This window comes from Vicugna pacos, chromosome 8 (assembly GCF_048564905.1).
Source record: "Vicugna pacos chromosome 8, VicPac4, whole genome shotgun sequence".
NCBI classification, from domain to species: Eukaryota; Metazoa; Chordata; class Mammalia; order Artiodactyla; family Camelidae; genus Vicugna; species Vicugna pacos.
Genome location: NC_132994.1, coordinates 69,921,378 through 69,948,972, shown reverse-complemented (window position 1 = coordinate 69,948,972; position 27,595 = coordinate 69,921,378). Strand labels below are relative to the sequence as shown.

General features: G+C 43.3%; 1 protein-coding gene across 8 annotated transcripts in view; it reads right to left on the bottom strand.

The window, feature by feature from the left end:
• ARID1B (AT-rich interaction domain 1B) overlaps positions 1-27,595 on the bottom strand; it is a 380,554-nt gene that overhangs the window by 34,027 nt on the left and 318,932 nt on the right. For 5 of the 8 annotated variants that reach the window (XM_072966099.1, XM_072966096.1, XM_072966101.1 and 2 more), the window contains 3 exons: positions 22,175-22,502; positions 20,245-20,373; positions 5,525-5,670 (listed from right to left, as the gene is read on the bottom strand). In XM_072966099.1, the coding sequence (XP_072822200.1) occupies positions 5,525-5,670; positions 20,245-20,373; positions 22,175-22,502 (603 nt within the window). The remainder of the gene's footprint in view (positions 1-5,524; positions 5,671-20,244; positions 20,374-22,174; positions 22,503-27,595) is intronic. The other 3 variants (XM_072966098.1, XM_072966102.1, XM_072966100.1) reach the window with 1 other exon arrangement.

The following is a 27,595-nucleotide window of genomic DNA, read 5'->3' as shown; positions in this document are numbered from 1 at the left end:
GATTTCTAATTATTTTGCAATGGGGCTGGTTTCCTTTCATTCTGGTGCAGCGCGGACACATACCAGTCCTCAGCAGCAGCTCAAATGCCCAGGTCAGGCACCCACAGCAGCTCAAGAGGCAACCACAGCTCCCAAGCAAAGCTCATTTTCTATCTCCAGACTCAGAAATTCAATCTAGTTCATCTAGGCTTTAGAATGAAAAGTTCACCAAAGAATAACTGATTTATATACATTTACTACAATTATTACCAGAGATTTTCAAGTTAAGAATATGGGTTTAGATTTCTTTTTAAAGGAAGAACAAGGCTACAGTAGGGAATCAGTGTCGATATCCAGGGAATAACAGCTGAATTTCTGCAGAACCCCACTGTGCAAGCCATCTGCACAGCACTGGGCTGTGAGCACCACACCAAACAGCTGCGTGAGGAGGCAGAGTGAGGAGAGGTGGAGGGAAAAAAGGGAGAGGGGAGAGAATTACGAGCCTTATAAATGAGTGAAAACCAGGAAACATTCCTATTGCAAAATAAAGTAAACCTGAGGTTTTATGAACAGGACCCACTTTACATTCTGCAAATGGAAGTGCTGGCCCAAGCAAGGCAGCACACATGTAGCGTAACGTGCCAGGAAAAAAAAAAGCTTTAAAAAAAGGCTCCACAGATTGCCCACTACAAAATGATTATTGCATATATTCGTGTATTACTATGTTTTAGAAAATAATTAGTTTTAATTACTGCAGTGAGAGAGTGAGCAGGGCTCTGGCGAATTAGCTGGCAAGCTTTGTGGTGCTAATTTGCTAATATCGTTAGCATCACTGCAGGTTGAGACCAGAGGTCCTGCCAAAAAAGCCTACCCCGCCACGTGCCCATGAGTTTACATCAGCACACTCAATGATGCACTTTGAAACGCCTGTATTTTCCATGGGCACATTGGCTCGTTTTTCAAAGCCCATTTGCAGCCCAGTCAGCCCTTGAAGTCATCACCACACACACAAATCATAATTGGGATGTTTTTCTTTTTTTTTTTTCAAATTACTTTCAATACTTAGACTTTAAGAACTGGAACAAAAAGCTTTTTCAAGTGATGCAGCTGCAGAGAAAAATCTATTGGGATCAGCTAAAAATGCTGTTATTTTTGTGAATGTGTGAAACCTCAAAAAAGCAGCTGAGAGATATTACACCAAGAAGACAGCCTCGTGCAAAGTAGTGGATTGCTTCTGTGCAGTTTTACCTCTCAGGTCTAGCAAGATATGAATTAGTAAATCTGTACATTAAGAAACATCCTTTTTAGATGAACAGAAGGGAAAAATAGCAGGATGAGTGTGGAAATAGGGGCTTCTTTATGAAAGCCCCCATGTCCTCGCTAGTTATTCACAGGGACGGTTCAAAGGAACGACAGCCACACAATTCCTGAGAAAGGGGCAAAGTCATGGACACACGTCTTCGGTTAAGTCGTGCGCCTCCTACGGTCATAATGTAGTTTGTCAGTGTTTACAATACATTATGCCTGAGTATTATTTTTGAGAAATAGGAAACAGTAATTTCGTAGTAATTCCTTCAGGCATTAAATGTGTCCTTGTACACAAAAGTGATTTTTAAGCATAAAGAACTTGGTCAATATTGTATTATGATAATTAACGATAATTTACAGTGATTTAAAAATCACACTTAGATGATTATAAGTATACATATGTTGGCTTGAAATTCCTCAAACTTCTTCATTTTCTATTGTATATTAAAAAATGGACATCTGGGGTATGTAAACGTAAGTACTTCTAAAGTTACACTGCTTTCTTATTTTGAGAGGTAAGTAAGGATAGAATATAGAGTAACATTTTTATTTAACAGTCCTGCCTACAGAGTAAGTTTTATTTTACTAACTGGTTCATAAGGTCTTTCCTTACTGTGGCTTCTACTATCCCTTTTGTTGAAATGCTTATTTTTGACTTCTTACCAGAATTCTCAATGAATCACTGCAAAGAGCCACAGGCCTCCCAGGGCACTACTTTTTCCTCCTTTCCCAGAAAAGAAAGACCACCACTACTATGAGGATGTGTTAAATCAAGGCGCTGCTCTTTCTCCTGTTGACATCAGTAATCCAGTATGTAAAGTTCAGACATAAAAAGGGGCAGTAAAGAATCTGTGACTGCAGAAAGTGCTATGTGAGCACTGTAAATACATTTCAAGTACTAGCCTCTGGCTTCACCATTGGAATTTAAGAGCTAGAATGATTTCTTAAAGTAAGTGTGGGTCAAGGTCCTAAGGCAGCTATTCCACCCTGGATTTGATGTATTCAAAAAGAACGTAAAGAACATATGGTGTGAGTAAAACTGAACTTAAACATCACTCTTACTCTCCCAGCTTCCTTAGCTCAGTCTCCCTGCAAGGCTGCAAAGTCACTCCCAGAAGACGGTAAAATAGGACCAGAAACCCACAAATAGTTCTTTTCTTTTCATGGTAAATAAAATACTATACTCTGCAAAATATTCTACTCCTTGGTTTTGAAAACACAAAAGGGTGTATCTATGTATCTATATCTGTAGATATTCATGACTATATTTATATATGGCAATATATAAAGAATACTAATGCATACAAAGGATATGAGAAAAGCCCAGGACAAACACTTGTCTCTGGCTGGATCAAGAATCCCCTGAAACTTCCCTGTGCTGACCTACCTCTGAGGTGGCAGTGCCTGGCCACGGCGGCACAGGGCTGCTCATTTACAATCTGTAGGTTACTTGGATGGAAATGCCCTGCACTTTGTACAGTGACTTCTGGTGAGACAAACTTAGAAACACAGATGGTGGATAAATTTTCTGGAATTTAGATGTCTTCTTTAAGGTGATGGTTTACACTCAGATAATTATATGACTAATGAATATTATAAAATAATACACAAATAAGTACAATGTAACTAACAACACAAGTATTATATAAAGGGAATATTTAACAAAGTTGTACATAATTTATAATTTTGCCCATGGTAAAACACGATTCCAATCTTTTAATTCAAATAATTTTTAAAAAAATCTCCTTTAGAGGGGAACAGTCCCCACTGCTTACCACCCCACTTCCCGCTGCACTTGACGTGAAGAAAGAGCTGGCATATTCACACGCATACTGACTCCATTTAAATAATTACTTGCTCACTGAGGCTTGTAACGATTTGGCACTACACAGGAGGACTTTTTTTGGTCCTACACACTGTCTACAGCGCAACTGTTTGACCCAGCAAAGAGGATACTGGAACGCCAGTTGCATAAGCTGCTAACTGAGGTTCATAAAACCCCACTGCTAGCTCTGGCCGTCATTTGTACTGTCTGCACTTTCTCCAAAAGTGTCCTTTGTTGGAGAAAATGCTTTGCTGTTTTCACTGGTAATATATCTCCATGGGCCCAACCCAAGCAGACTGACGTGATGATGATCTGAGCCATTTCTGGCCCGTCTCTAGGAAAGGCAGGTGTAGACCTTCAGACCACAACTCTCATCAGGAACTACGCTGTAACATTCTGGGTTCCTTTGTCATTCTTATTTTCCTCCGAGACTATAACCCAGTTATAGCAGATTCACATGTACCTATCAATGGATACACAGTAAATGCTAAATCGTCAATATTTCTTAGATGTGCTGGATGATTACTTTCTATTAGGTAGCATTTGACTTAATAAAGCTGGAATAAAATCATATAAATGTGGAGAGGAAAATTTGATAAATGTTTAAATGATTAAAAATTCAATATTTCAAAATGCACAATGCAATAAAAAATATACTACTAGCCTGTACAAAAAGACTGTGAGGATAAATGGCCTTTCATTGAACAGACTTCCTCTGTATGAAATAACGAATAGCTGAATTATCTGAATAATAATAATAAAAAGAAATCGTCTCTGTGAATCTCCATTAAATTGGTTGTTCCTTAGGAATACATAAATCTTCTTAGGCAAGGCATCTATTTGTTGGTTATTTTTGTGGCTCTGGGGTCCAAAGGAAAAAAGGGAAAAATGAGTATTGCTAATAGTGGGTGAAAATTTATTGTGTAGTTTCAAAGCTCTGAAGTAATCTTATTTCAGCAAGCCAGACAAAACACATCACGTCATAACCCAAATACCCCATTACCTGGGACAGTGCTGGGAAGGGAAGGGGAAGCTTCCAGCTAACAGACTGTTCTAGAGCCTGCCACTTTTCGTCTCAAGTGTGAAAGCATCCACCTCGCTGGGATCAATGACTGCCTGCTCAACGTCAGGAAGGGCTGTTTCATTTTTTTATTTATTTAAAACGCTTCATTTTCACCAGTAGTTTTTATTTTTAACTCTTCTGCAAACTTTTTAAAGAGGGAATGGCACTATTAAATTAGACCCTAGAAACCAATAATGTAGAAGCTCAGATAGGATGCAGGCCTAGCCTCTAGCTGTCTGTCCTTCCTGACAAAGAAACTGCTGCTTCTGGGGTGGCTTTTCAAAGACAGAGAGGTCAGGGAGGTGGTAAAAGGCAGAGGAAATGAAAAAAGGGAGTAAGAAGGAGCCCGGCCTCTAACTGCACGTTCTTCTAACACGTCGTAAAGCACAAACAGCTGGCTATGCAAAGCTCTGTATTAACTAAAGGAGGGAATCCTACCCAAAATGTCGGTGCTAGAAAAAGTTAACAGGTCAGGTGAACTACGTCAGCACGTTCTCATTTAAAGAGCAGCACTCATCACCGCGAGGTGGTTAGAGGGCTGGTAAGGAGGCGGGTCAGGACTCTAAGAACGTGGAATATGTGCAGTTTTAGACATTCTTTTTATTTCCACAAATGGACAGAATACTCTTACGGTACCAGTCAGACGGGATTTGGTAAGAATGCAATTGTTGAGATCATAAAATGTGCTGAAAAAAAATTAAGCATCGTGAAAAATTTAAAACAATCCATTAAAAAATATGTAATTTCTCAGTAGAGAACAACTAGGTTCATGTATCCATTTAAAGGTGAGTTTCCCTTTAAATGCAAAAAAAAAACTATTTCAAACACCCCTTTGTTTTGCCTTTCAATCATTTCCTCTGAAATATGAATTTTTTTATTAAAAATTTTTTTTTAATTGAGATTTGGGGGATTGAACACAGGACCCTGTGCATGCTAAGCATTCATTCTACCACTGAGCTACACCCACCCTCTTGAAATGTGAATTTTGTATGTTTATCTCCACCACTACCAAATGGAGTAGACTTTGTCATGGGGTCTTCCAATACCCCTAATAGTGCCCAAAGATAAAAAGAGCTCGGTGTATATACTTAGAGAGCAATCTCCAGTAACACTTCAAATACATCGACATATCACACAAACACAGAATGAATAAAAATAATTCACATAAAATGTAATGGAACCCATAAGTCTTAATCAATAGAGCAAGTGTCCAAGCAGCAGAGAAGCAGAATTGCCCCCCTTTTCACCAAATGATCCGAGTTGCTTGTGTCCTCTCAGTGCTGTGAGCCTGAGGGGCGAAGAGGGGAGGGGGAGGGCAGCCCTCAGAAGCACGGAGCTGCCAACGTTACCTGTTGAGCTGTTCACCATATTGGGCGTCATGCTGTAGGCGGGCGCCTGGGTGTTCATCAGCCCAGAGCTGTTGTTCATGGGCTGGCTGTAGGGAGAGCTGGAAGCCATGAGTCCACTCTGATTCATGCCGGGAAAGCCGCCTTGCCTATATGAAGAGAAAGCACAGGCGTACATACACTGACCACGCACAGCCACGGCGGTTCACCCTGGCCGTCATTTCTCACCATGGCAGTCATTTATGCAAGGGGTGGGGCCATTCTTTCATGTTCCCTTAAAATAATTTCCTGGAGAGAGAGGCTGAACTCTATTGCTAAGCAATTATTTAATACACTGTGTAAAAATTCTAAATAATAACAAGTTTCACAAATAATCATGTCAGGTGTTCCAGGTAATAATTTATATGGAGGAATATAAGCAAGGTAGGGGGCGCTTGAAATAAGAACAGGAATTACAAAAGCAAGCAAAATTAATTTCTAACATTTTAAAAGGTCTGCCTCTATTAACATTAATATCCTCACATCAAAAACCAAAAGTCAAGAAATGAAAAACAAATTGGCAGTGTGGGAATGTTGTGTTTAAAAAATTTTTTTCTTTGACCTGAATTTTCTGATATAATGAATATGGGAGAAAGCATTTCCCAAACTCGCTTCAACCTTATTTAACATTCTGCAATTAGGTGCTATTAAAAACACACTAACTTTCCTATATTAAAATTACACAGCAAACATCAGACTTCCACTTCTTTCTGTAGGGTTTCTCCTGTAACAGGAGGGAAGGGGAGCTCAGATGGGCTGTCATTGTCCCTAATAGGCTCTGAGTCCCCCCTGCTCCACGCCTGTGCAGACATTTTTCTGGTGACTTAGTTTTGTGCCTACGTTCTGTTAAAGACAAACTTCTCTTCACTCTTGCAAAGAGGAAAAGAGTATTCTTTGATCTGAAGGAGACAACTGTCACAGTGTCATTTTTCTAACTTCTGGTAATGAGACCAGGGAAGGGGGGACAGAGGTTTAAAAGATGCTGTGGTTTAATTCTCCCAGGAAAATTACAACACAAGAAGAAAGATGATGGCAATGTGGCAAAATCCTGCAAAGACTTCACTGTTGTAGTCAAATCAAACTTTTCTTATGTAAATAGTACACTTAAAAAAAGAATGTTTCAAAGTTTTGGCTACTAACGTTTTACTTTTGGAGTAAAGCTAATGGGAGGGGTAAAAATCCATATACTTTGCTTTTCTGTTCCAAATTAATTATGATTACAGCTCCCTCCACCTCCATTAAACTGTCATTTGGTGGCTCTTATTGCATAATAGTAAACATTTTTAGAGAAATTCTTTAAAAATTAGCACAAGTCATTAAAATTATACTATTCTTTATGTGTAGCTATTTTCAGTGGGTACAACTTTCTGGCTGGTAGAAGTTCAAACATCAGCTGTTTGAAAATTCAAAGTATCAAAGGTTTGAGTGGTTTTTTTCTTTCTTTTAAATATTATACAAACCATTTAAGGAAATTCTATGCAAGCTAACACTTATGATGGCTTGGAAAGAACATTCTAGAAGCTGAAAGGCTAATGGTGTAAGTGTGGCTCTGGGAGGAAGGAGTGAATCCTCAGCTCACCCAAGTCCCCCTTTCAGTTACTAGAGACTGTGGGCCTGAGACGACCCTGAGGCTTCTGATTAACGTCTAGGTCATCCAGTACTTATAAACACACCGCCCAGCGGCTATGAACATATTCCTATACAGTTAGTGTCTTTACATCAGCATGCAGACTGCTGGCATTAACTTCAATGTCTTAGGTTCCCTTCTGAGGTGTTTTCATTCAAACAGAAGAAAGTCAGCATTTACGTAACTGTTTCAAAAGAAAACAAGAAGCATCTGTTGGGACTGTTCTCTCAATTTCTTAGCCGATAAATCACATCCTTAAGTTATGTGTAGGCTGTGTTTTGTGGAGACTACTTCCAAGTCAGTGACTGCTTTCAAGTTTCAGCCAACTCTGACCCATCCTTCAAGGTCCAGTTTCAGGGCCACCTCCTCTGTGAAGGCTGTCCTTATTCCCCGGCCTGGAAGTGCGGCCTTTTCCAGGCTCTGTGCCTTTTATAGTTTTTTTTTTTTTGTAGCTTTATAGCTTCTGCACTTCCCTTTTTATATTAAAACAATTGATGTGCATATCTTGGCTCTTCTAGGTGTGTATGCCTCCTGAGAGGCACAAATAAACTCATGACAGCTACTAAACATGAATGAACTGATGGAGTATTTTTATCATTGTAAACAGGCATCTTGAAAGACGTCCACCTTTTTCAAGTTTCCACCAAATTTAGTTTCACATGTGGTGAAACTAACATGTGTATGAAACTAATAGTTCCTGAAGCACACTTGTTTATAACTAAGGTGGAAAAAGAGAATCAGAATATAAACCCCACCAGGCAGATGATTAAATTAAGTAACCTCAAAGGCCCAGCTCTGTTATTCCTCCTCAAGTCTGCATAGCGCATCTTCAATCACCATTAGATGATGAAAGTGCACATTACACAGGTTTTAAAAATAGACTTAAAATAACAAAAAGTTAAAGATGCAAAGGTCTGTGTAGTGGATGCCAGTTGCTGGTTACAATGGTCCTTAATTAAACTATGTCTATAGCTTTAAAGGTCTAGTTAAAAAGCCAGGGGTCTTGATTCTGTCACTAGTGCCACCTGCCACTGTCACTGGGATCTGGGGGGAAAAATCACCTTGGCTTTCTGAGCTTCAGTTTCTACATATGAACACAGAGACTCTAATTACTAATAATATTAATAACTTATTAAGTACTTATAAATATGCCTGGCATGATTTCCAGGTACATTTAATTTTTTAAATCCCTAGAGGAAGGAAGGTGGCATTATGCTCACACACAGAGAAAGAAAATAAGGATCAGAGAGATTAAATAACTTGCCTGAAGACACACAGCTAGTAAGTGGCAGAAACAGAATTCCCCAAGCCTGCTTTCAGCCCAGTAGCCTACACTTCCTCTGCACGGGCCCTCTAACACGGCTAACGCTCGGTGAGACAGAACAGCCCATTGTCTACCACTCTCTCTTCCATTGTAGAAAGTGACGATCAGAGCAGTGCTTTTCTCTGGGCTTCCTGGGGGCACTCAGTGAGTCGCCAGGGAGAGGGGGCAGCAGGGGTGAAGGCAGCTCCCGGACACTTGCTTCTAGAAAGCAGTCCACCCTGGGTGCTGGGGGCCCCTTGGGTCGTGTCCAAGCAGGGGCGTGGCTGAGAGGGAAACGAGCCTTCCCAGGAGTGCGGGGCGTGCGCGGCCGCGAGCACAGCGCTTGGCCACCTGTCTAAGTGGGGGCGAGAGCCAGCCTGTCGTCATCACAGAAGAGATCCTGTTCACTACTGCTTCAGAAACACTGCCAAGACTGTTGGTAATTTTGAACAAGCAAGATGGGCATGACACTAAAAAAGAGCTTTCAGTGCCCTCTGTTGAATTTTGGAAATTGAGACAATTTGTTTTTTGCAAGGTAACCTAAGATGGTGGCCTCTCTGACGAAGCCAAGCTTTCCAACGGACGGCGGTGCTGCTGCTCTGAGAGCCTTTCCATGCTCCTGACAGAAAGCTGGTGCGCTTGGGCTGACCATCAGCGCTGGGACCACAGTAGCCTCAGAAGACACTGGTCCCTTTCCAGAGGCAGCATCACTGACCACCAGCTCCCTTTCTGACCCCAGCAACACACGTGGAATGCCCCGATGGATTAGGAGTGCGAGCACGTCACCAGATTCTTTTCTCAAAAGGAAACAAGAGCAACAAAACAAAAACAGGCAAAAATACAAACCAACATAAGGGAAACATTTTCAAAGTAAGACCCTCCCAAAATGTAAGTTGTACCTGGAAGAGCAAAGTGCCCCACCTTGGTCTCTGGGGCTGTGAATCGCTGGGCCATCATTTCTAGTGGGTCTACAGGCTCAGATGGTTTTGTTACAAGTGACTGCTACCCTGATGCCACAGGGTCTTAACCTGCAGTGGCTGTGGCAATGAATGTCCAGTGACGTCTGGACACCAGGGAGGCTGATAAACGTGGAAAAATAACGTTGTGTTGCTGTTACGCTGGGGAGGCAGCTACTGCTCTGCGCCCTGTGACAATGACTGTGCTGGGTAGCATCACAAGTTGCTACGCACATGCTATGCTCTGCGCTTGCCGGGGCTGCGTGCCTAGCCCGGCATGACTCCCTAGGCTTGTCAGTGCCAAAGTGTGACGTGGGGCTTTGCTATCTCAGTGTGCAGACCTGCAGAATAACTAGAGGACCCTGATTTTAATTAGTCATTGGTCAAGACCAGACGTGCGTGTTTAAGATCTGTCATCCCACGACAAAAACCAAGTGGTTACAATGAGAACAATTCAGAAGCGGAGCCTGAAATGCACTTCCCTCAAGCACTGCTCGTTCCTGCTCCTCAGTCTACACACACACACACAAGTGATTCTTCATCGATTTTCCTTTTATTCACATTGGAGATTTCTCAAACGTTACACATTCATCTGTCAAGAAAGAGCTGGCTTCGGAGAAGAAAACCCAGAAGTGAACACCAATTTTAAAGTGACCATTTCTAATGGTTCACTGTGAAGGCAGAAAGGAGAACAGAGCTTCCCACTACAGTCTGAATTGAGCAGTTAAAAATATCAGCATGAAAATCCCATAAAGAGTAACCATATTTCTACATATCTTGTTTTTAAGTCAACTACAATAAAACTTAAAGTAAAATAAAGTCTGTAAGTCTATATATGACTTTGGTGCTTTAAAAGAAAATTTAGGCCATACTGTTTTAGCAATCACCATGATTTTTCCTTAACAGGGAGAGATGGTAAAGCGTGAAATGTTTATTTTGAAAGTGAACGCATTTCTGAAACAGCTCTTTGGAGAAGGGTAGGGACAGACAGAAGAAATGTTTTGGGAACAGACCCCACACGGGTGAAGCCACTTCACAGAATGTCCTAGCGGCAAAGACACATGGAGAGACGCTCCACTCTGCAGAGTCCTAGCACTGAAAGTGTCCTTCCTGAGTTGTGCTCAAAAGGAACATAAAGCAACGCACGCTTTATTGGAAACTGTGTGACTGCCAAATGTATGTATTTTCTCTATATGGACTGTCACCATGGATGTAGCTCAAGTTATGAAGCCAGAAAAGATTACTTACTGACAAAACAGATGAGACTAACATTGAAATCTGGGGCACTTTCTCACTTAAACCCAGTAATTATCAGAACTAGGAACTTTAAACGTTGAAAAACCCCAATTCCAGCCGAGTTTACTCTTGAAGAGCTCCAACTGTGTACATAACATTACAAAGGATGCCTTATTTTGTTTTATAAACACAAATAATATCCACAAATGTATCCAGATCACTAGTGAGACAGACTTTCAACCTAAGGCACACAGTAGCTCTCCCACAGCAGTACCGAGAAGGACACATTGAGTAGAGATTATTTTATAGTTAATATCTGAAGAGCGAAAATCACTAGCTATGTCCCCAGAACAACAGAATCAAACCAGAAGCAAAAGCTGTCCAAGCTGCAGACAATTTCCGGTGTGGTTAATCCATCAGTACACCTGTGACAAGAAATGCAACTATAGTTCCAGTGGTGAAATGATGTTATAATCTCAACAAGCCAGTTGCTCTGGCTAGAAATCAACCCTGTGAAGGTAAAGCCGCACTTAGATCATTAAAACGAAGACAAAGAATAAACACAAGTGCCAATGACTTAAGAACTGTAGATTCCTGGAAAGACGCATAGCCACATGCTACTTAGGCTATAATAACAAGATTAATCAGAAATACCTTCTGTTTAGTTGACAGCTGCAGTCATGTGTTCCTGATGGGTGGGGTGGGGGAGGGGAGGGAAGCAGCACACAGGTGGGCCCAGACAACAGCAAACAGAAGTCAGGACACCAGGGCAGGGAGTGTCCAACTGCAAGCACGCCGTGTGGGGAAAGAAGAGGTGTGGGCACTGGGGGTCAGAGGAGGTCAGAGAACGCTTCTTGTGGAAGGGATGCTGGCCCCTCCGCCCCCTCCTCAGGTGAGACCTAGGTGAGGGATGGAACGGGACTCAATCAAGTGAGGAGGGGGAGACGTTAAGAGGTGAGAGCAGAGAAGGAAGGGCCAGGTCACACGAGGCTTACGGTTCTGAGGTTTCCTCTGTGCCGTGAGAGGAACACGAAGAAACCAGGGGTTTTACGCAGGAGAAATGCCAGAAAAAGATGTGTATTTCAAATGCACTGTTCTCTGGCTGGAGGGGAGGGCACATTGGAGGCAGGAAGAATGAATGCAGGGCAACGGGTGTGCAGCTGTCACGACAGCCCAGGTGAGGAAAGGCTGCACGTGCGACCGGACAGGGAGGGACAGGGAGCTGGGCGCTGTCTTGGAGGGAAACCCGACGGCACCCGCTGATGAGTCAGACTCTGTGGGGAAAGGAAAGGTAGCTGGGATGCCTCCTGGCTGCCTGGCTGCACAGAGGGCCCGCCACGGGGCAGCTGTGGGGAGGGAAGACACCAGAGAGACATGAGCTGGGCTCTGGACATGCTCGGCACTGCCAAGAGGCAACACCACGAAGGCAGCTGGAGACTCAAGTCTGGAAAGCACAGGTGAGTTCCCTTAATTGCTCCTTCCTCCCTAAGCAGGAATTCCCTTCACAGTACTTCTTGAGTCTGTGTTCTAAGATCTTTCCTTATTGTGAATGTGATCTCTTTTCAAGGCAGCCTGTTTCCTTATAGAAAGCTAAAACGGGTAGAATGCCAGCAACAAATTAGCTAGAGCGACAATGATCATTTCCCAGCTATAAATTAGTAACTCCCTTTGGTAACTGATACATTTAAGTTTTATTTTTTCCTTTAAGAATGGGCAAAGAGGAATGTAACACCACTCACCATTTCTATGAAAAAGACCCTTCCTATAGAGGGGCAGAGGGGACTTTGTTAGCATATTCTCCAGAATGCGCTTCAGTGAGTGGATATTTGCAGATGACTTCGGAGCAGAACTTCTCCCGCGTGCGTCTCTGTCATGGGCCTGTGCCGTGGTGTTGCGCACAGGGCCTCTCCGTGTCTAAAGCATTTCTCCTGGTTGTCTCTGCCTTTCTCCGAAGAGCTCTATTTTCGCCTCTGCATCTTGGTGAAGCTGTTTCCACCAAGCACATAGGAACAATGCATATTCCATCCTGGATTCCCTAAAAGCCTGTACCATCGGAAACCTTGTTTCCCCTTTGTTAACTACTTCATGCAGACTTCTTGGAGGGCTCCAGGCGGCTCAGTTCTGCTCCTGGCACTCATGGCTGAAATGGCACCTGTCATGCAGTTGCAAGATTCAGTGCTTCCTTTTAGTCTCAATGCAAGTAACTGATTTGCATTGCTCCTAAAGCAGCTGACTGATCTTCACCTCCTCTCTCAAAGCAGCCAGGAGAACAAATAGAGCTCAAGGCTTTTGAAGCAAGAGACTTCATTGCCAGGGTGTGAAGAAAATGCAAAAACTAACTGGCTGCTTGAATTTTGGTAACTGATAACTAAGAATGTTCTCTTCATCTTAAAGTTGATTTCGGTTTGTAAAGCCCATTGTTCTGTTATTATGAACTGTTTACTGGCAATCATACAAAAATGAATTAAAAGTCTCCCTTCTGAAGATGCCTCATTCAGAGAATTTGAAGTCACTACTTTCCTCAAGTGTAGGGACTTACGAAAGCCACAGGGGACAGCACTGGAACCCCGCAACCTGTCTTTTCCCTGCAAGGTGACCATGGAACTTTGTGGGTGCTGGCACGCGTGGCTTCCTACTGGCCTCTGACAAGACGCAAACAGCTCAGTTCCCTTGTCTGGTAAAAATGAGACCTGTTGAATCTCAGGAAAGAGAAATTAGCTGCCTCTGACATCCCCCACAGAAAGAAAAAAGTGGCCCTTTCTAATTGCATTATATTCAAGAACTTTAAGAATGTTTTATCTTGAGATCATAATACAATTAAGAAAAGATCTCAGATTATTTACAAGGAGGCCTATTCCTTTACAGTGACAGGAGTTCCCACCTTTATACCAGGACACCCTCCTGGGTACAAGATAGAAGGAAGAGTGAGCTGACACGGGAATGGGTCTCCTTGGAGGCCTGGGTACACGGGACACAGCGAGCTATCAGCCTGACAGATACTGAGGAGCCAAGCAGCACCGGCAACGAGCTAGCCTGAGTGCCCTTTTAGGAGGCAGACAACTGAGAAAGCACAGAGCTCATGTGCATTCAGACTTCCTGTACCTTAATGGACCAGTCTGTTAGCTGGAAAAAAAAAGATAGAATTTTGGTCCTGAGATCTTCATCTCATACATTTTGTCACAGCAACATTTTGTAAAACCTCTAACAAGGAATGCACCTGTCCAGGGTTGTAGTGCCAGGAAATTTATCAATAGAGTTATTTCTAACTTACAAAAAAAATCCTCCTAAAATTCTTACAGATTTTCTAAGCTAATGGTGGACTTGGGCCACAAAGTTACTTAATTCGTTTTAGCAAAACACTGTTTAAAAGTAGGGTAAAAAAAAAGTTGTAAGTAAGGCCTGATAGGTGAACAAAACTACAGTCCTCACCAGTCATGTTGCCCTGAGAAGCAGGAGGGGGCAGGATCCAGCAAGTTCTAACCTCGCAGATATTTAACAGTCTAAAAGCAATCCTGTAGGAGTTAACTTTCAAAGGGACAAAATCTTATGGTTTGGTTTGGTTTTTTAATCTATGCAATGGAAGTGGAGTTCAAAACAAGAATGAAGGTCAAGATTAAGAGGAGCCTCAGGGAGTTGCTCCCACAGTCCTTAGCGTATGAGCTAAGAGGCCCCCTGAGGAGTCAGAGACTCCGGCCCCTCACCTCTGCTTGTCACTCAGTCACCCACCGTCACCCACGATACCTCCCAAACCCCAGGCTGGGACAGGTCAACACAGAGATCACATCCTCTTCAGCACTTACAAACTGTCCCTGCTGCCTTCAGCCAAAAACCCTGTTGAAGTTACAAGATTTCAGGCTGAGAACAACTCGACACTTTCCAGTTTCAGCCCGAGCACCTGGTGGGTTGGCGACGAGGCCAGTGTTACTACTTGAGACACACGTGATCTCAACAGCCCTACCTTTAACAACTTTGAATAGCTGAGATTGTCTGGGCTGTGTTGCGATTTTTCCCAGTGATGGGTGGACTGCGATGCTGATTCTAAATAATGACAGTCGCAGTCTGGCTGGTGTATGTGGGGGCGGAGACGTAAGCAAGCTCATGAGGTCAGATGTGAAGGCAAGTGGCCTGGACGCGTAAACAGGGCACTCCCTCCACTGATGGAGACTCACCTGTTAATCAGAGCCCCAACGTGGTGCAACACCCTTCACCGTGAGCTCCCCTAGGTGGTAAGGACAGCGCCCAGCTGTGAGAGGTTCACACTGGGACCTGGATAGAAGACCTTCTGAACGAGGAAGGCAGGTCTAGGTATGGAGGGGACTAGAGTATCTCAGAGCGAGGAGGACACTGATACCTGAGAGGACGCTCAGAGGCAGAAAGTGAGAGGGACTAAGGGAGACAAACTTCGCACAAGTCAAAAGATGCCCAAAGCCTGAGTTACGGTATCAGGTCTGTACAAACATGAGTTCCTCCTAATTCTGTGCAGTGTCCCCAACCCTAGTCCAGTGTTTCCTCGTTCACTGTCCATCAGGTACAAGCAGGGGCTGTCTGAGCCTGGGCTTCCCTGCCTCTTCCCTCCACGGTGTTCCTCAGTCCTCCCCAGCAGCAGGAAGCCCTAATGCCAGTCCCCAGACTCGTGTGACCTCCTATAACACAATCACCTGGCGGGTTTATAAAAAATACAGGCTCACGAGCCTCGCCCCTTTGGCGGCCAGGGTGAGGGTGTGCGTGTATTTAAAAATCTTTCCAGACAATAGCCAGCTGTTTAGGGAACGTCACAGACTCTCGTCCATTAATGCTTTGCTGTACATTTCATACTTTGACTCCTTAGATCTCATTAAACTTAAAAAAAAAAACTCTTGGTTTTTAAAAAATTAGTGTTTTACCACTTTTTGATTTGAAGACTAATAAATGTACTCTGTGGCTGCCATAATAATTCTGGGACTCTGAAAGATTTAATTGAAATCACATTCTTAAAGTACCAACATAATAACATTCATTCAAATTCTAAATTTTGAAGGGAAAAGAGAGCTAAAAATTAAAGCACAGTGTTTAGATGTTAAAGCAAAGGCTTACGTTTAATTGCAAAAATAAAAACTCTACTTAAGCCTTTGAAATCCTTTTTGCCTTGTCTTTCAATAACATGACTTTTCAAATCATAGCTATTATTTTAAAACCTAATTGTCCAAAATCCAAAGGGCTAAACTCTTAGTTAACACAAATCACTCACAGCCCTTCGGGCACATGGACCCACGATAACTGGGGCTTGACGCGTGGAGAAGTTTCTGCCCCTTCTCTTTGACGTGTGAATGCACCATCTCCATCACTGTGTTTCCCCATCAGTGGCTCCTAACCCATCAGAACTGCGTCATGCTGGCTTCAGAGGAGACTGATACAGAAAAAGTGCCTGGCTGGCAAATGGCAACAGGGGAAATGAATTACAAATATACCTCACTAAAGAAGAGCTGCTGGAAGGTGTGTGTGTGGCGGGGAAGGTGCGCAAAAGACACAGATACAAGAGCCTACGTGTATCCAAGACGACAGACCAATCCACTGGGGTCTGGAAGTGCAGACGTTTCCAAGCAGAGCAAGACCACTGGTCAGACTTTCACAAAACATTCAGCCACATCAACATCAATCATTAGGCTGCAACGGATCAAGTTACCTTATGGTTAAGACTTCCTGGAATTTATTCACCTCTTTAGAGAGTGGCTAAGATTCAAAAGTAATGAGAATTAAAATTCCTAATCTCCTACTTCTTAGTATTTAAAACTAATTTCAGTTATCCCAGCTTTTGGTGTAAGAATTCCAATGTAGGTCTCCAGACTCAAGGTTGTGATATTCAGTATAAAAATAGGCAAGAGAAATGAGACTACAAATTGACTTATTTTTGCTCATTAAAAAAAAAAATAAACTAAGAAGTCTGAGAACTTTCTTCCGTCTGATGTTCAATCAGTTCACTGGGGAGTAGTCTTTCAGGGACAGAAGAGGACGACAGACATCGCTTGTATCAGCAAGCAACACGCAGGTATGTGCATTTACCTGGGTAAAAATGCCAACTTGTGTTTCTGCTCTTGCACTCAGAATCCTTACTTTAACAGCCACACTCCAGTCTCAAGAATGCAAAATGCTAAAGTGCTATTATTGGTGGGCAACTGAAGGGTGAAAAGGACAGAAATTCAAACCCAAGTGTGTGCCATCAAGTAAACCTTCACTTCATCGCACAAAGTGTGTGGTCCCAGAAGCAAACAACCTGGTGACGTGCAGGAGTCTGAGGGAGGGAGCACAGCACTCACTGCTGTTCAGGAGCAACAAAGGCTGAGCTAACGAAAACCAGTCCAGACCTCGACACGAGAAGTAGGACCTCCAGCAAGACACTGTTAATATTTGCCTTCTAATAGTAGAACTGCCTTTAGATGTGGGGGAGAACTAAAATTAAGAGTTTTTTTTTTAAAAAGAGAAAACCTACAGGGACAGCACTAAGCAGAAAGGAGAGCAGCAGGCGCAGGAGACGGGCCCTGGGGTCGCCCTGCCCTGCCCGTCACTGACTAAGTGACCCAGAGCAGGCAGTGTCGTAGGTCTTGGTTTCCTTCACCATAAAACTGAGGGGTGGAGACGATGACATCTACAATCCTTCCAGTTCTAAAATTCTATTATTTTACAATTGAAACTCTATACTCTCTTGGAACCTACTCTTATGAAAATATTGTTATCTTAAAGATCTGCACCAGGACTTTGATACAAACCATCTCAAGTCCCTGAAGACTTGATGAAAGCTGGTATATAGGAGGTACTGGGGGTGGCTGACTTTGAGAAACCAAAATCTGTCATGGCCTAAAGATCTAAGGTTTGTCAGGCTTCTGTAAGTTCCCTGAAGTCATGCATCATCCTTGGAGTTTATTTCCAAGAAATACATGGACAATGCTGAAATATCCAAATCCACAGATCAGCTGTATTGGGCAGAGATGTCAATTTTTGGATAACAAGTATGTATGGGGGATTGGGGGTTCTGGACAGACATTACATATAAATGGTTAATTTCAAATTACTAAATCGTATTACTCAGCTAATCTAGTGCCTGAACCATAAGATTCATCCCATTCTATTGCAGATCATCTGATAATCAAAATGAGGGATTCCCTGGCTCAAAAGGTGAAAAAGAAAAAACAAGTCACCCATATGCTCCATATTTATTCAAGAAGCAGTTTTACTCTCACAGTGCCGCTTTTTTTTTTTTAATGAGTTAGTAGAACAGCTTCCAATCAGTTAAACCTGTGTGTTTTCCCTCTGCACCATCTCACACAACTGGCTGAGAAAGCCTGACGCAGACGGCCACAACCCTTCCTTTCTGCGGGGAGCTTTATGCTTCTGTCTAACTGCGTGCACGCGCACGCGCACGCACACACACACTCTCACTCACTCACTCCTTCATCACTAATTTGTCTTTTTCAGATTCTTTCATAGGCTCTAGGCTCTTTAGGATTCTGACTGGAGAAAAGAAGTCATTCCAACAAATTCTGTGAATACTGTGTTTCTGAAAGGCTTGAGGCCCTTCTTCGTGAGAAACTGCCCTTCAGTAGTAAACTGGCTTTTCAGGTTTTAAAGCCAACCCAACTTTAACCTGGCAGAGGTATCAATGGGGAAAGAAAACAAAAACAAAAGCAAAAACACAAGTTTGCTGCAATGAGCTGAGCTGTTAAGCAAAAGCATGTTGAAAATCAAATTTCTTAACTCATAGCACTAAAACATGAACAGCACATGTTTTCTCACATTCAAGCTTCTGCTTAAAAAAAAAGGGGGCACAACAGGTTATGTATATTGCAGAATACAAAGGAAGGAAGACTTAAAATTGGAATAAATAAATAAAACGTTCTTTTCTTTCTCTTTTAGAAAGAATAGTGTAGACACATACGGCAAAATTCAGAGCTGACAGGGATGGAGCTGCAAGGATGCGCTGTTGCCAAGTGTGCGTCATGAGAGTTACACAGAACCACTCCAACATCTTCCTTTTCCTTATCCTTAATTAAGGAGGAGGCGGTGTATTCTAGGGAAGCTATCTGGATGCTGCTGGCCGAAATGCAGATTGGATCTTCTCATGCTGGTTAGCTAACATTGATTTTCTGCCCCAGTGGAAGAGATTTTACTCTGATGCATGCCATTTAAATTCATTTTACACAGCTGCTTAATGTGGTTTGGCAAGGCACAGCCAAACTAGCTTTGTGGGTCTGAATAGGACTCCTGAGTTGGTAAAGGACAGATCCTATGGATTAGCAGCTGATGATAAATGCTTTTCTCTCCTGACGGTTATCTTCCCACTAACTCATGAAGTGACCTTGAAGCTACTACAAGAAAGGAAAAAGAAGAAAAGATAATTTCTCCGAAATAAGTATGTTTCTCTAATTCTATGTTTATTTCACTTTTAGGATTATGTTTACAGAATTCTGTATTTGTTGGTCCACATTTAGGACCATGTTTACAGGATTTAGAACTCTCAATTGCAAAATTATCATTTGCTCTTGCTGCCTAAATAAATGTATACTGGATATAAAACTACTGAAAAGCTCTTTGCGTCAGGCACTCAGAACAAGCAATGAAAGCGTCATTCTGTAAGTTCCGGCTTTAAACAGGGCTGGTTGACCATTCCGTTTTATTTTACAAAAATGTGGTATGTTTCTACTGAAACAACTCGTGAACATGATTCCATCTGTGTGAGATAATCTTATCATTTCTATACGCAAAATGGTAATCAATAGAAACATTTTTGCTTAGAAAATCACTCAATAATAACATACTTTGAGACTATTTACTAACCTAAAGCCTGTTACATAGGTTTTGTAGTAGGAAAGAAGAGAGAGACTTTTTGTTGCTGTATGTAATTCCTGTGTTGAAATCGATAATAATATGGTAACATTGTGCTTAGAAAGAAAATTTTGTTAGACTGTTTGGTTGTATTTTCCTGGTGACTTCAATATTCTAAACCTCCTTGGGAGAAGGAAGTAACAGAAATCTTTGGCATGGATGTTTGCTCAGTGATGATGTAATGAAACCCTCGACCGTCCTATTAATCACCTGCGCCCTGCCTCCTGCAGCCGGGCTCTCGTCAGCGAGGCCGCTGTCGTGGCAGGAATGACAAAAACACAGGCATGATAACGGTGCTGCACAACACAAGTTCCCAGACAACACAACGACAACAATGGGGGACGTGACGTGGGAGGAGGCGGCTTCATTACTTTTACGTAGATAAAAGTCTCCGTTTCCCTGTCAGGCATGAAGGGAAGAAGCCATGCCGAAGCCATGCAGAGACAGGACCTGGGGGACCGCATGCAGGCTTCCACCAGCTACCAAGTACCGCCGGTGAGGATGAGAAACGGAACAGAACAGAACAAACGAAAAACCCGAAACAAACAAAAACCAACAAAAGACAAGCCCCTCTGAGACGGATTTCCTTTTAGGTCTCTCACTCTCTTGCTTTTGGGTGTTCCTCTCGCAGCCAGATGGCACGTTCATTAACAGTTAAAAAAAAACGCCCAGGTCCCGCAGCAAGTCAGGGTGTGTTGCTACCTACCCGTACTGGTCAGGCTGGTGCATCATGGGAGCCTGAGAGTTGCCATAGTTGGGGTGCTGGGAAGAAAACATGGGGCGTCCGCCAGCCCCAGACTGGCTGGGATAAGCAGGCGACCTAATGTATGGTGGCCTAAAGTAGAACAGAAGAACAGCTTCTTTGGATTTGTTCTGCAGACAAGTATGAATCCCCCTGTCCACCATGTTATTTCCACACATAGGTGTGGAGGTTCCAGAACGTGGCATAACACCCTGTACCATGTAGCTACTGGGAGTGGAGCCGGGAAGTAATCCTTAAAAAAAAAGGGGGGGAGACAGGGCCAAGGAGAGCGAAAAGATTCCCAGATCTGATCTCAGTTTTAAAGTTCTGAAGCATAGCTCTGACTTTGGGAAAAGCCAAAAAATAAACAGTCTCCATTTAAACTCCCGGAGAGCTCTGATGGGCGGTGTGTGAAGGCAGGCTTTGGGATGGTTACTGATTCAAAACGGAAAATGCACGGATGTGTACTTGTATATTCATTTATATAAAATTATATATAAACTGATTCAGAAAGGGAGCACAGCAAGGCTTTTTAATCAAACAATTATGCCTTAATCTCTACGGTTATCTTCTTCCCAGATCACTATCTAAGGCTTCATGTCAAATGCAATCAAGTACTTTCTACTTAAAAAAGGAAATAACTTGTGCTTTATGAGTTACGACAATGGACAATTCGTTTAAACCTAAATTAGAACTTGAACTGGACCAGCCGAACCAGTCCTCAGAGATAGGTTTATTAAAATATTCTTTCCACAGCCTGCATAGGTCCATTTCAGAGGTATACTGCTGGGGTTCAAAAGACTCTAAGTAACTGCAATGCGGATGAGAGAGACAGAGAGAGGATGTGACTGATTTTCATTTGGATTCCTCAAGGGAAATTTATTTTATTATTATTTGGAGCTAACAGTGAGACTGGAGGGTCCCTAACATTCCCACACAGCAGCTTCAGAGGAAAAGTAACAAAGGGATACATTTACACACACACACACACACACACACACACACTAGCTTTCATTTCTCTTTGACAAAAATCAGAATTTTCTATCTTTTCTTCTGAAGATACCATATTTTCATACATATCTTTCAATGTCCTTTGTTTTAAAACATATCTTAACATATGTTAAACATAATTCAAACATCTTTTTACATGTGCTTCTTTTAAAACATACTCACTTTGCCTCATACATTTTAAATTCAGTTATTTTTATATAGGTCAAGTATTTACTTCAAGAATTAATTTTAAAATTCAGTATTAAAAACAATTAAGGAATTCAGGCTAAAGCCTTGCTTGCTCTATCAACTTCAACTTTCTGAAATATAATCTTTGCTTTATTAACCACCTTTTGGTTTGGACAGAGAGGTATGCCCAGAAAAATAAAATACAACATAAGAACATGAAGTAATAAACCTCACATATATACACTTAGACAAACACACACAATACACATGTGCACACACAAAGTTTCTATTTTAAAAAGATTTTTATAGTGGGATAAAAAGAAGGGAGAAGTTCTTTTTGAATGTTTTAGATTTCAGCCAGTTTTTAGGCTTCAGAATTTGCTGCCTAAACCTGGCTGTGGGCAATGGAACCACGCAGACACCCATGTGCCACTGGCTCTGGGTCGCTTGGTGCGCGGACTGTTCACAGCCGTTTCAGACAAGCCCCACAACTGACCCGCCCACCACTCAGACTCCTTCCTTGATGTCTCAGAGAACACGGTCTGTCATTTACTTCTCTGATCTTTATGGTACAGAATATATTTAACACAAAAGGAACGGTCAGGCAAAATGACACTCTGCGGCTCTCCACCCCCATGTGACCCGGGGGTGACACAGCTCTGGGCTCAGCGCGTGCGCATACGTCCACACACAGACCGCCCGCCCGACGGCATACCTGCTTTGGGCCGAGTTTGCAGCGGCCTGCATCACTGCGGCAGCTGCCTCCTGTGCCTTACGGTTCACGGTTGGCATTGGTGGCCCCATTCCTGGCCCTCCCTGCTGAGACATGCCAGGAGAACTGGGGGTCATGCTGCTCATATTTCCAGGAAACGGTCTGTTCTGCATCGCAGCTGATGGCATTCGTCCCAGGGGCATAGCACCACATGGCTGGCTTGGCCCTTGTCCATGCATCTGGTTGTTGGCATTGATGCCCATGCCGGGACCTGGGCTGCTGTAGCTTGCACTGGGCACCCCACTATACGTTGGGGGTCTGGAGTAGTTACCTAAACAAAAATCAAACACAAATTAAAGCCTTTTACTTAATATTTGAACTTGTGAAAACATTCACTGGAAATACTTTTTATCCAACAATGTGATCGACACAGAATATTAGTCATTATCCTTATTAACCCTTCCCCTATTGGCGCTGATGAGGTTGGCAGTCTCAAAAAACGCTCTCTCTGCACATTCCAACGGCAAGAGCCACACAGGACCACTGCAACACGGAGGGAAATCCAGATCGATCAATGAAACCATCTATGAGCGGACAAGGGAGGCTAGTCTGGAGTGCTGCTTCAGCACATCCAACACCTCATATTCTTACCAAATTTAACCAAAACAATTATTTCAGCCCCTAGTCCCTAGGTGAGCACCAATTTGAGACTGCACCACTGCCTCACTACCACACTGGACAGTTAGGACAAAGAGTTCAGAAGACAAGGGGTAAGAAACCATGCACACACGGTCAAGACCATGCTTCAAAATCCCCCAGGGGGTGTCATGTGGAAACTCGACATTAGTCCAGCACAGTTGGCTCTTCTTCGGGGTCTGGAAGACGTGTTTTCCTTGAGCACCAGATAAAGTGGCTGGTTTGTACCTGGTGCCGTGTCTTAGAAAATGCAGCCTCAACACTGCATGGCACTCAGCACTGCGAGGTGGTGGCACCACTGGGAGCAGGGAAGGCTGGAGGCTGAGATGAGCGTCCGCCATCCCACCTCCCACCCCTGCTGACACGGGGGCTCAGGCTCACGAAGTAGAATGGGCCGGACTATTTCAATAGTTTTGTTTTCTCTCTCCTTCCACATCTTTTATTTTGATTGAGTTTACATAAATTACATTCAAGTAAATTAAAGGTATATATAATGCTACTTTGATAATAATAACAACTGCTGAACCATATTATGTATGAGACACTGGGTCAAGTGCTTTGCATCAATGACTTCATTCATTTCCCAAGTAACATGTGAAATATATATACGACCATGACTCCATTTACAAATGAAGAAAATCGACAGCTAGTAGGTTAGGATTTAAGCTCAAGCAGAATGATTATGGAACCCATGTAACTGACCAATAATACATGCTGCCTCCCAGTAAGTAACGGTTGAAATGAAATAGACGTATAAAGGGAAAAGTGTTTGCAGAACAAGCAGCAGTGTGTCTCCATCCATCCGTACTACTTTCTAGAAGAATCTCATCCATATAACTGTCCTAGGGACAAGATATAAAGTTAAATACAATGCAATTCTGGTACTCAGGATACTCACAGCCAAAGTGTGTGTGCGCGTGTGTGTATGAGGTGAAGCAGCAGGGGTAAGATGAGAAAAAAAAAAAACAAAAGCAAAAGCAAAAACAAAAAGGTAACACACTCTGAAAAGTATAAGAGAAGAAAAGCCAGTCTGCTTTGGGTGGGGCACACGGGGTTGCCTGTGGCAGGCAGGTGCTGAGTGAAGGTTTCTTTGAATAAGCCACTTTGGGCTGCAACCTAGGAGTCTGTGTGGGGCAGGGTCTGGGATCTAGGAGAGGTGGGGCTGAGTCAGGACTCCACGTGTATGTATACACCGCCTGTATGACCTTAGTTGCTTCAATCTTTGTTTCATTCTCTTCTCTGTAAAACAGAGATAATTCTCTTTCATACCATCTCCTTGAAGAGTTGTTAGGATTACATGATGTAATGTATGTACAGTAGTTCAAACACAGGTGCAGAATGGTAGGGGTTTACTGCTGGAGAGTGAATAAGGCAGAGGAGGGCAGAGAGCACCTGTGGAAGAGGCGGGAACACCAGCACAGGCAAGAGAGCAAAGTCAAGAGAGAGTCACTGCTGAGCGTCGTGTGGCCATGAGAGGGGGCAGCGGGGAGAGGCCAGGTTCAGCAAGCCTGGGGTTTGTTCTGAAGATGAGGAGGAGCTGGACTGGATTAGTAACAATAAAAGCCAATAACTGATATTTACTGTGTGCTAAGCTCGGTCCTGAGTTCTTTGCATTACCTCCTTTAATCCTTACAAGTCTAAGAGGTCCCGTTATCATCATCTTCCTTTTAAGGAGGAGCAGCCTGAGGCTCGGGATATCGAGTGGCTTGTCCCGAGGTCATGTGGCTAAAACACGGAGGAGCCAGTCTGCACCCAGGGTGTCTGGGCGCAATTCAGAGCACCCTAGTCTGGCCTCTCAAACGCTTACGGAAAACTTATATAACATATGTAAGTTATATAAGTCTCACAATCGTGAAACCAGGTTTTGGCAATGCACACGTTTAAGGCTGCATCGTCTACCAGTCTCCAAGAAGCCCAGACTTCTCAACACCGACTGGCGCTTGTTCCTTGTTAGGTGCCTCCCATGAGCTCTTAGGTGGCTGTCCATGCACTGCTCCCTGCGGAGGCTGTCAGGCTCACTGTTCACACTGACACGGGCCAGCACACTTTCTACAAAGGCTGGAGAGTAAATATTTCAGGCTTTGTGGGCTAGATGGCCTCTGTCAAAACTACACTACTACTGCAGTCCTGATGTGGCCAGAGGCGACCCACATGCAGAGGAGTGCCTGGGTCCCAATAAAACTTTATTTACAAACTCAGGCAGCCGGACAGAGTGGGTCATACTCTGCTAAACCCTGCTACTGACCAGTCTTGGCACAAGCTTCTAAAGTGCTCCACCAGCACAGACAGTGACTTGGTTAAAGCCACCAGCTACTTTTCCCTGAATGTCCCTGGGAACCAAGACAGGCTAGAGAGTAACAACAGGGAGGAGCACTGGCTACCCGAGGGGCTGGACATGGCCAGGAAGACAGGGAAGAGAAGCAAGGGACGGGAGGGGTTGGGTGTCAATTATTCAGGTGACCCCCCTCCCTGTGGCGCATGTGAGTTAGTCTTTTATGGCTAGCACCTCAAATTTAAACTGCCTTTGCAGAAATAATCCAACTTACACTGTTTTCAAGTAAAAGGTAAACACTCACTGTTCATCAATTTCAAAGCTCTGCATAAAGTTCTGAGGGTGCTCTGAATCTGCCATCCCACGGGACCACAAAGAAGGTCCCCGTCTGTTTTCCCGTCACAGCATCTCGGCGGAAAGAGCAACGTATGCTCCCCCTGGTTGGGAGGACGCAGGGCGGTGGGCAGGATGCTGTGTCCTGCCTCCTCCTACCCTCTGCAGAGCACCGTCCTCAGCACTCCTCCCTGTAGCAGAAGGAAGACTTCTTCCCACTCACTGACCTCACAGCCCTTCACTTCCAGAGTACCTGATAACATCAGTGAGGTACTATGCTCTTTTTTGGCTCTTGCTTTTATTAAAAACAAACAAACTTATTCCACCGTTTGAATGCAAATGAAATTAATTCACAAATTCATGTTATGGCTCTGCTGCTAGTTTCCATCCTGCCTCAACACTTGATAAGTGAGTCATTTGGTAAGAAAGTTTATTCAGTGAAAACATATGTACCCTTTGCTTTCAAAGGAAATGTAACGACACTTTAATCGTGTTTTAGAAAGCAAGCATTTACATTGCAGACTATGCCCACAATGCAGTTTTATTAGAGGGGAAGGTTCCTGATTTTTTTCAATCCTGCTTATAGCTGGAGCAGAACGCTGCTCATACTTGGAACAGAGAAAGAAAACCGCCACCCCGGGTTCCTGCACCTTGGGTTTACTGGCCGGCAGGGGCTGTATTTTAATGAACATAAAGGAACGAAACAACTGAGATGTTTAGTTGCTGTGTATCTGATTCTGACTTCTATCTTTCTCATTCACTCTACGTACTAAAAAGAGAAGAGCTGTGTTCCAATAGCTTTGCTCAGGTCTGCAGCTGGTCTTCGTTTTACAGCAGGAAGCATTCCGCGGCCGTGCAGAGCGCGCATCAGGGCACAGCCGTGCACACCCGTACACGCGTGCCCGCACTTGTCCTCAGAAAGGCCCACTGAGCGCTGGGCTCCCAATCTATTTTCCCTCAATCAGCTGGGCTGATTCCATGAACTGGCACTCAAAAGCACATGTCAAGGGAATAGGCTCTAATTATAGAGGCCCCTATTTGGTAGAAGAAATACAAAGTCCCCTTTTCTTCTCCTTGAAACGTTAAAGCCTTTCCTCATTAAACTCACATGCCTGGATAAAAATGGTTTCTAAAGGCTTTAAATGGCTTAAGAGGCAGCAATGGATAAAGCACAGGCTCTAGAAGCTAGGTCTGAATACTGGTTCTGACACTTCCTAGGGGCATGACCTTTGACAAGTTATTTAACCTCCCGGAACATCAGTTTTATTATGTAAAGTAACCATAATAATGGGGAATAGGTGGAAAGTGACGAGTACAGTGCCAACCACAGAATCACCTAATAAATGACAGCTGCGACCACCCCGCCACCAACAATCATAATGTTATCAATAATCATTAACATGATCTCTTTTCCATAATCCTTAAAAATGTATGTTAGGAGTGAAAAATGATTCATCCCCAACACTTTGCCTACTCGGTAACGTATCCTTCTCCCCAAAATAAACAAAAACCAGCTATGTAAGCCAAGCAAAATACGAGAGGAAAAGCCAGGAATGAGAAGTGCAATCTTATTTCCATGTTCCTCTAATAGATTAGTAATTTGCTGGCACCAGCTCTGACAGAAAACAGATGGATGGAGCATTAAGCACAATGGAGGCAGCAGACGCTGGGCCAGCCCACCTCAGCTGGACGGGTCCTGCAGCCAAGTCCGAGAGCCCACAGTTTTCAAGTGGGTTCATCTTGGCACACCAGCTTTGGAAAATTGGTCACCAAATGAATTCAGATTTCAACCCACCAGGAGTTGTATTTGAGCACCAGACAGAGGAAACAGGAGCTAGACCCCCTTCAAGTCACCATCATCATTTTAGGAGGATCACAGATAATTCTGTACCTGACTCTAGAATTTTAAAATCTGCTAGTTACAACGGATATTCCAAGCTTACTGCTTTTTTTTGAATTATTGAATGTTTCCACTTATTTTGCTTCTCAGTTTCAATCATTTAACGATTACTCGTGAACAACTGCTACATGCAAGGTCCTGTATTATTTCCCTAAGCTGTGGAGGATAAAACGGTGCACCAATCATAGAAAAGACACCTGACCCTGGGTGGGAAAAAAAATAC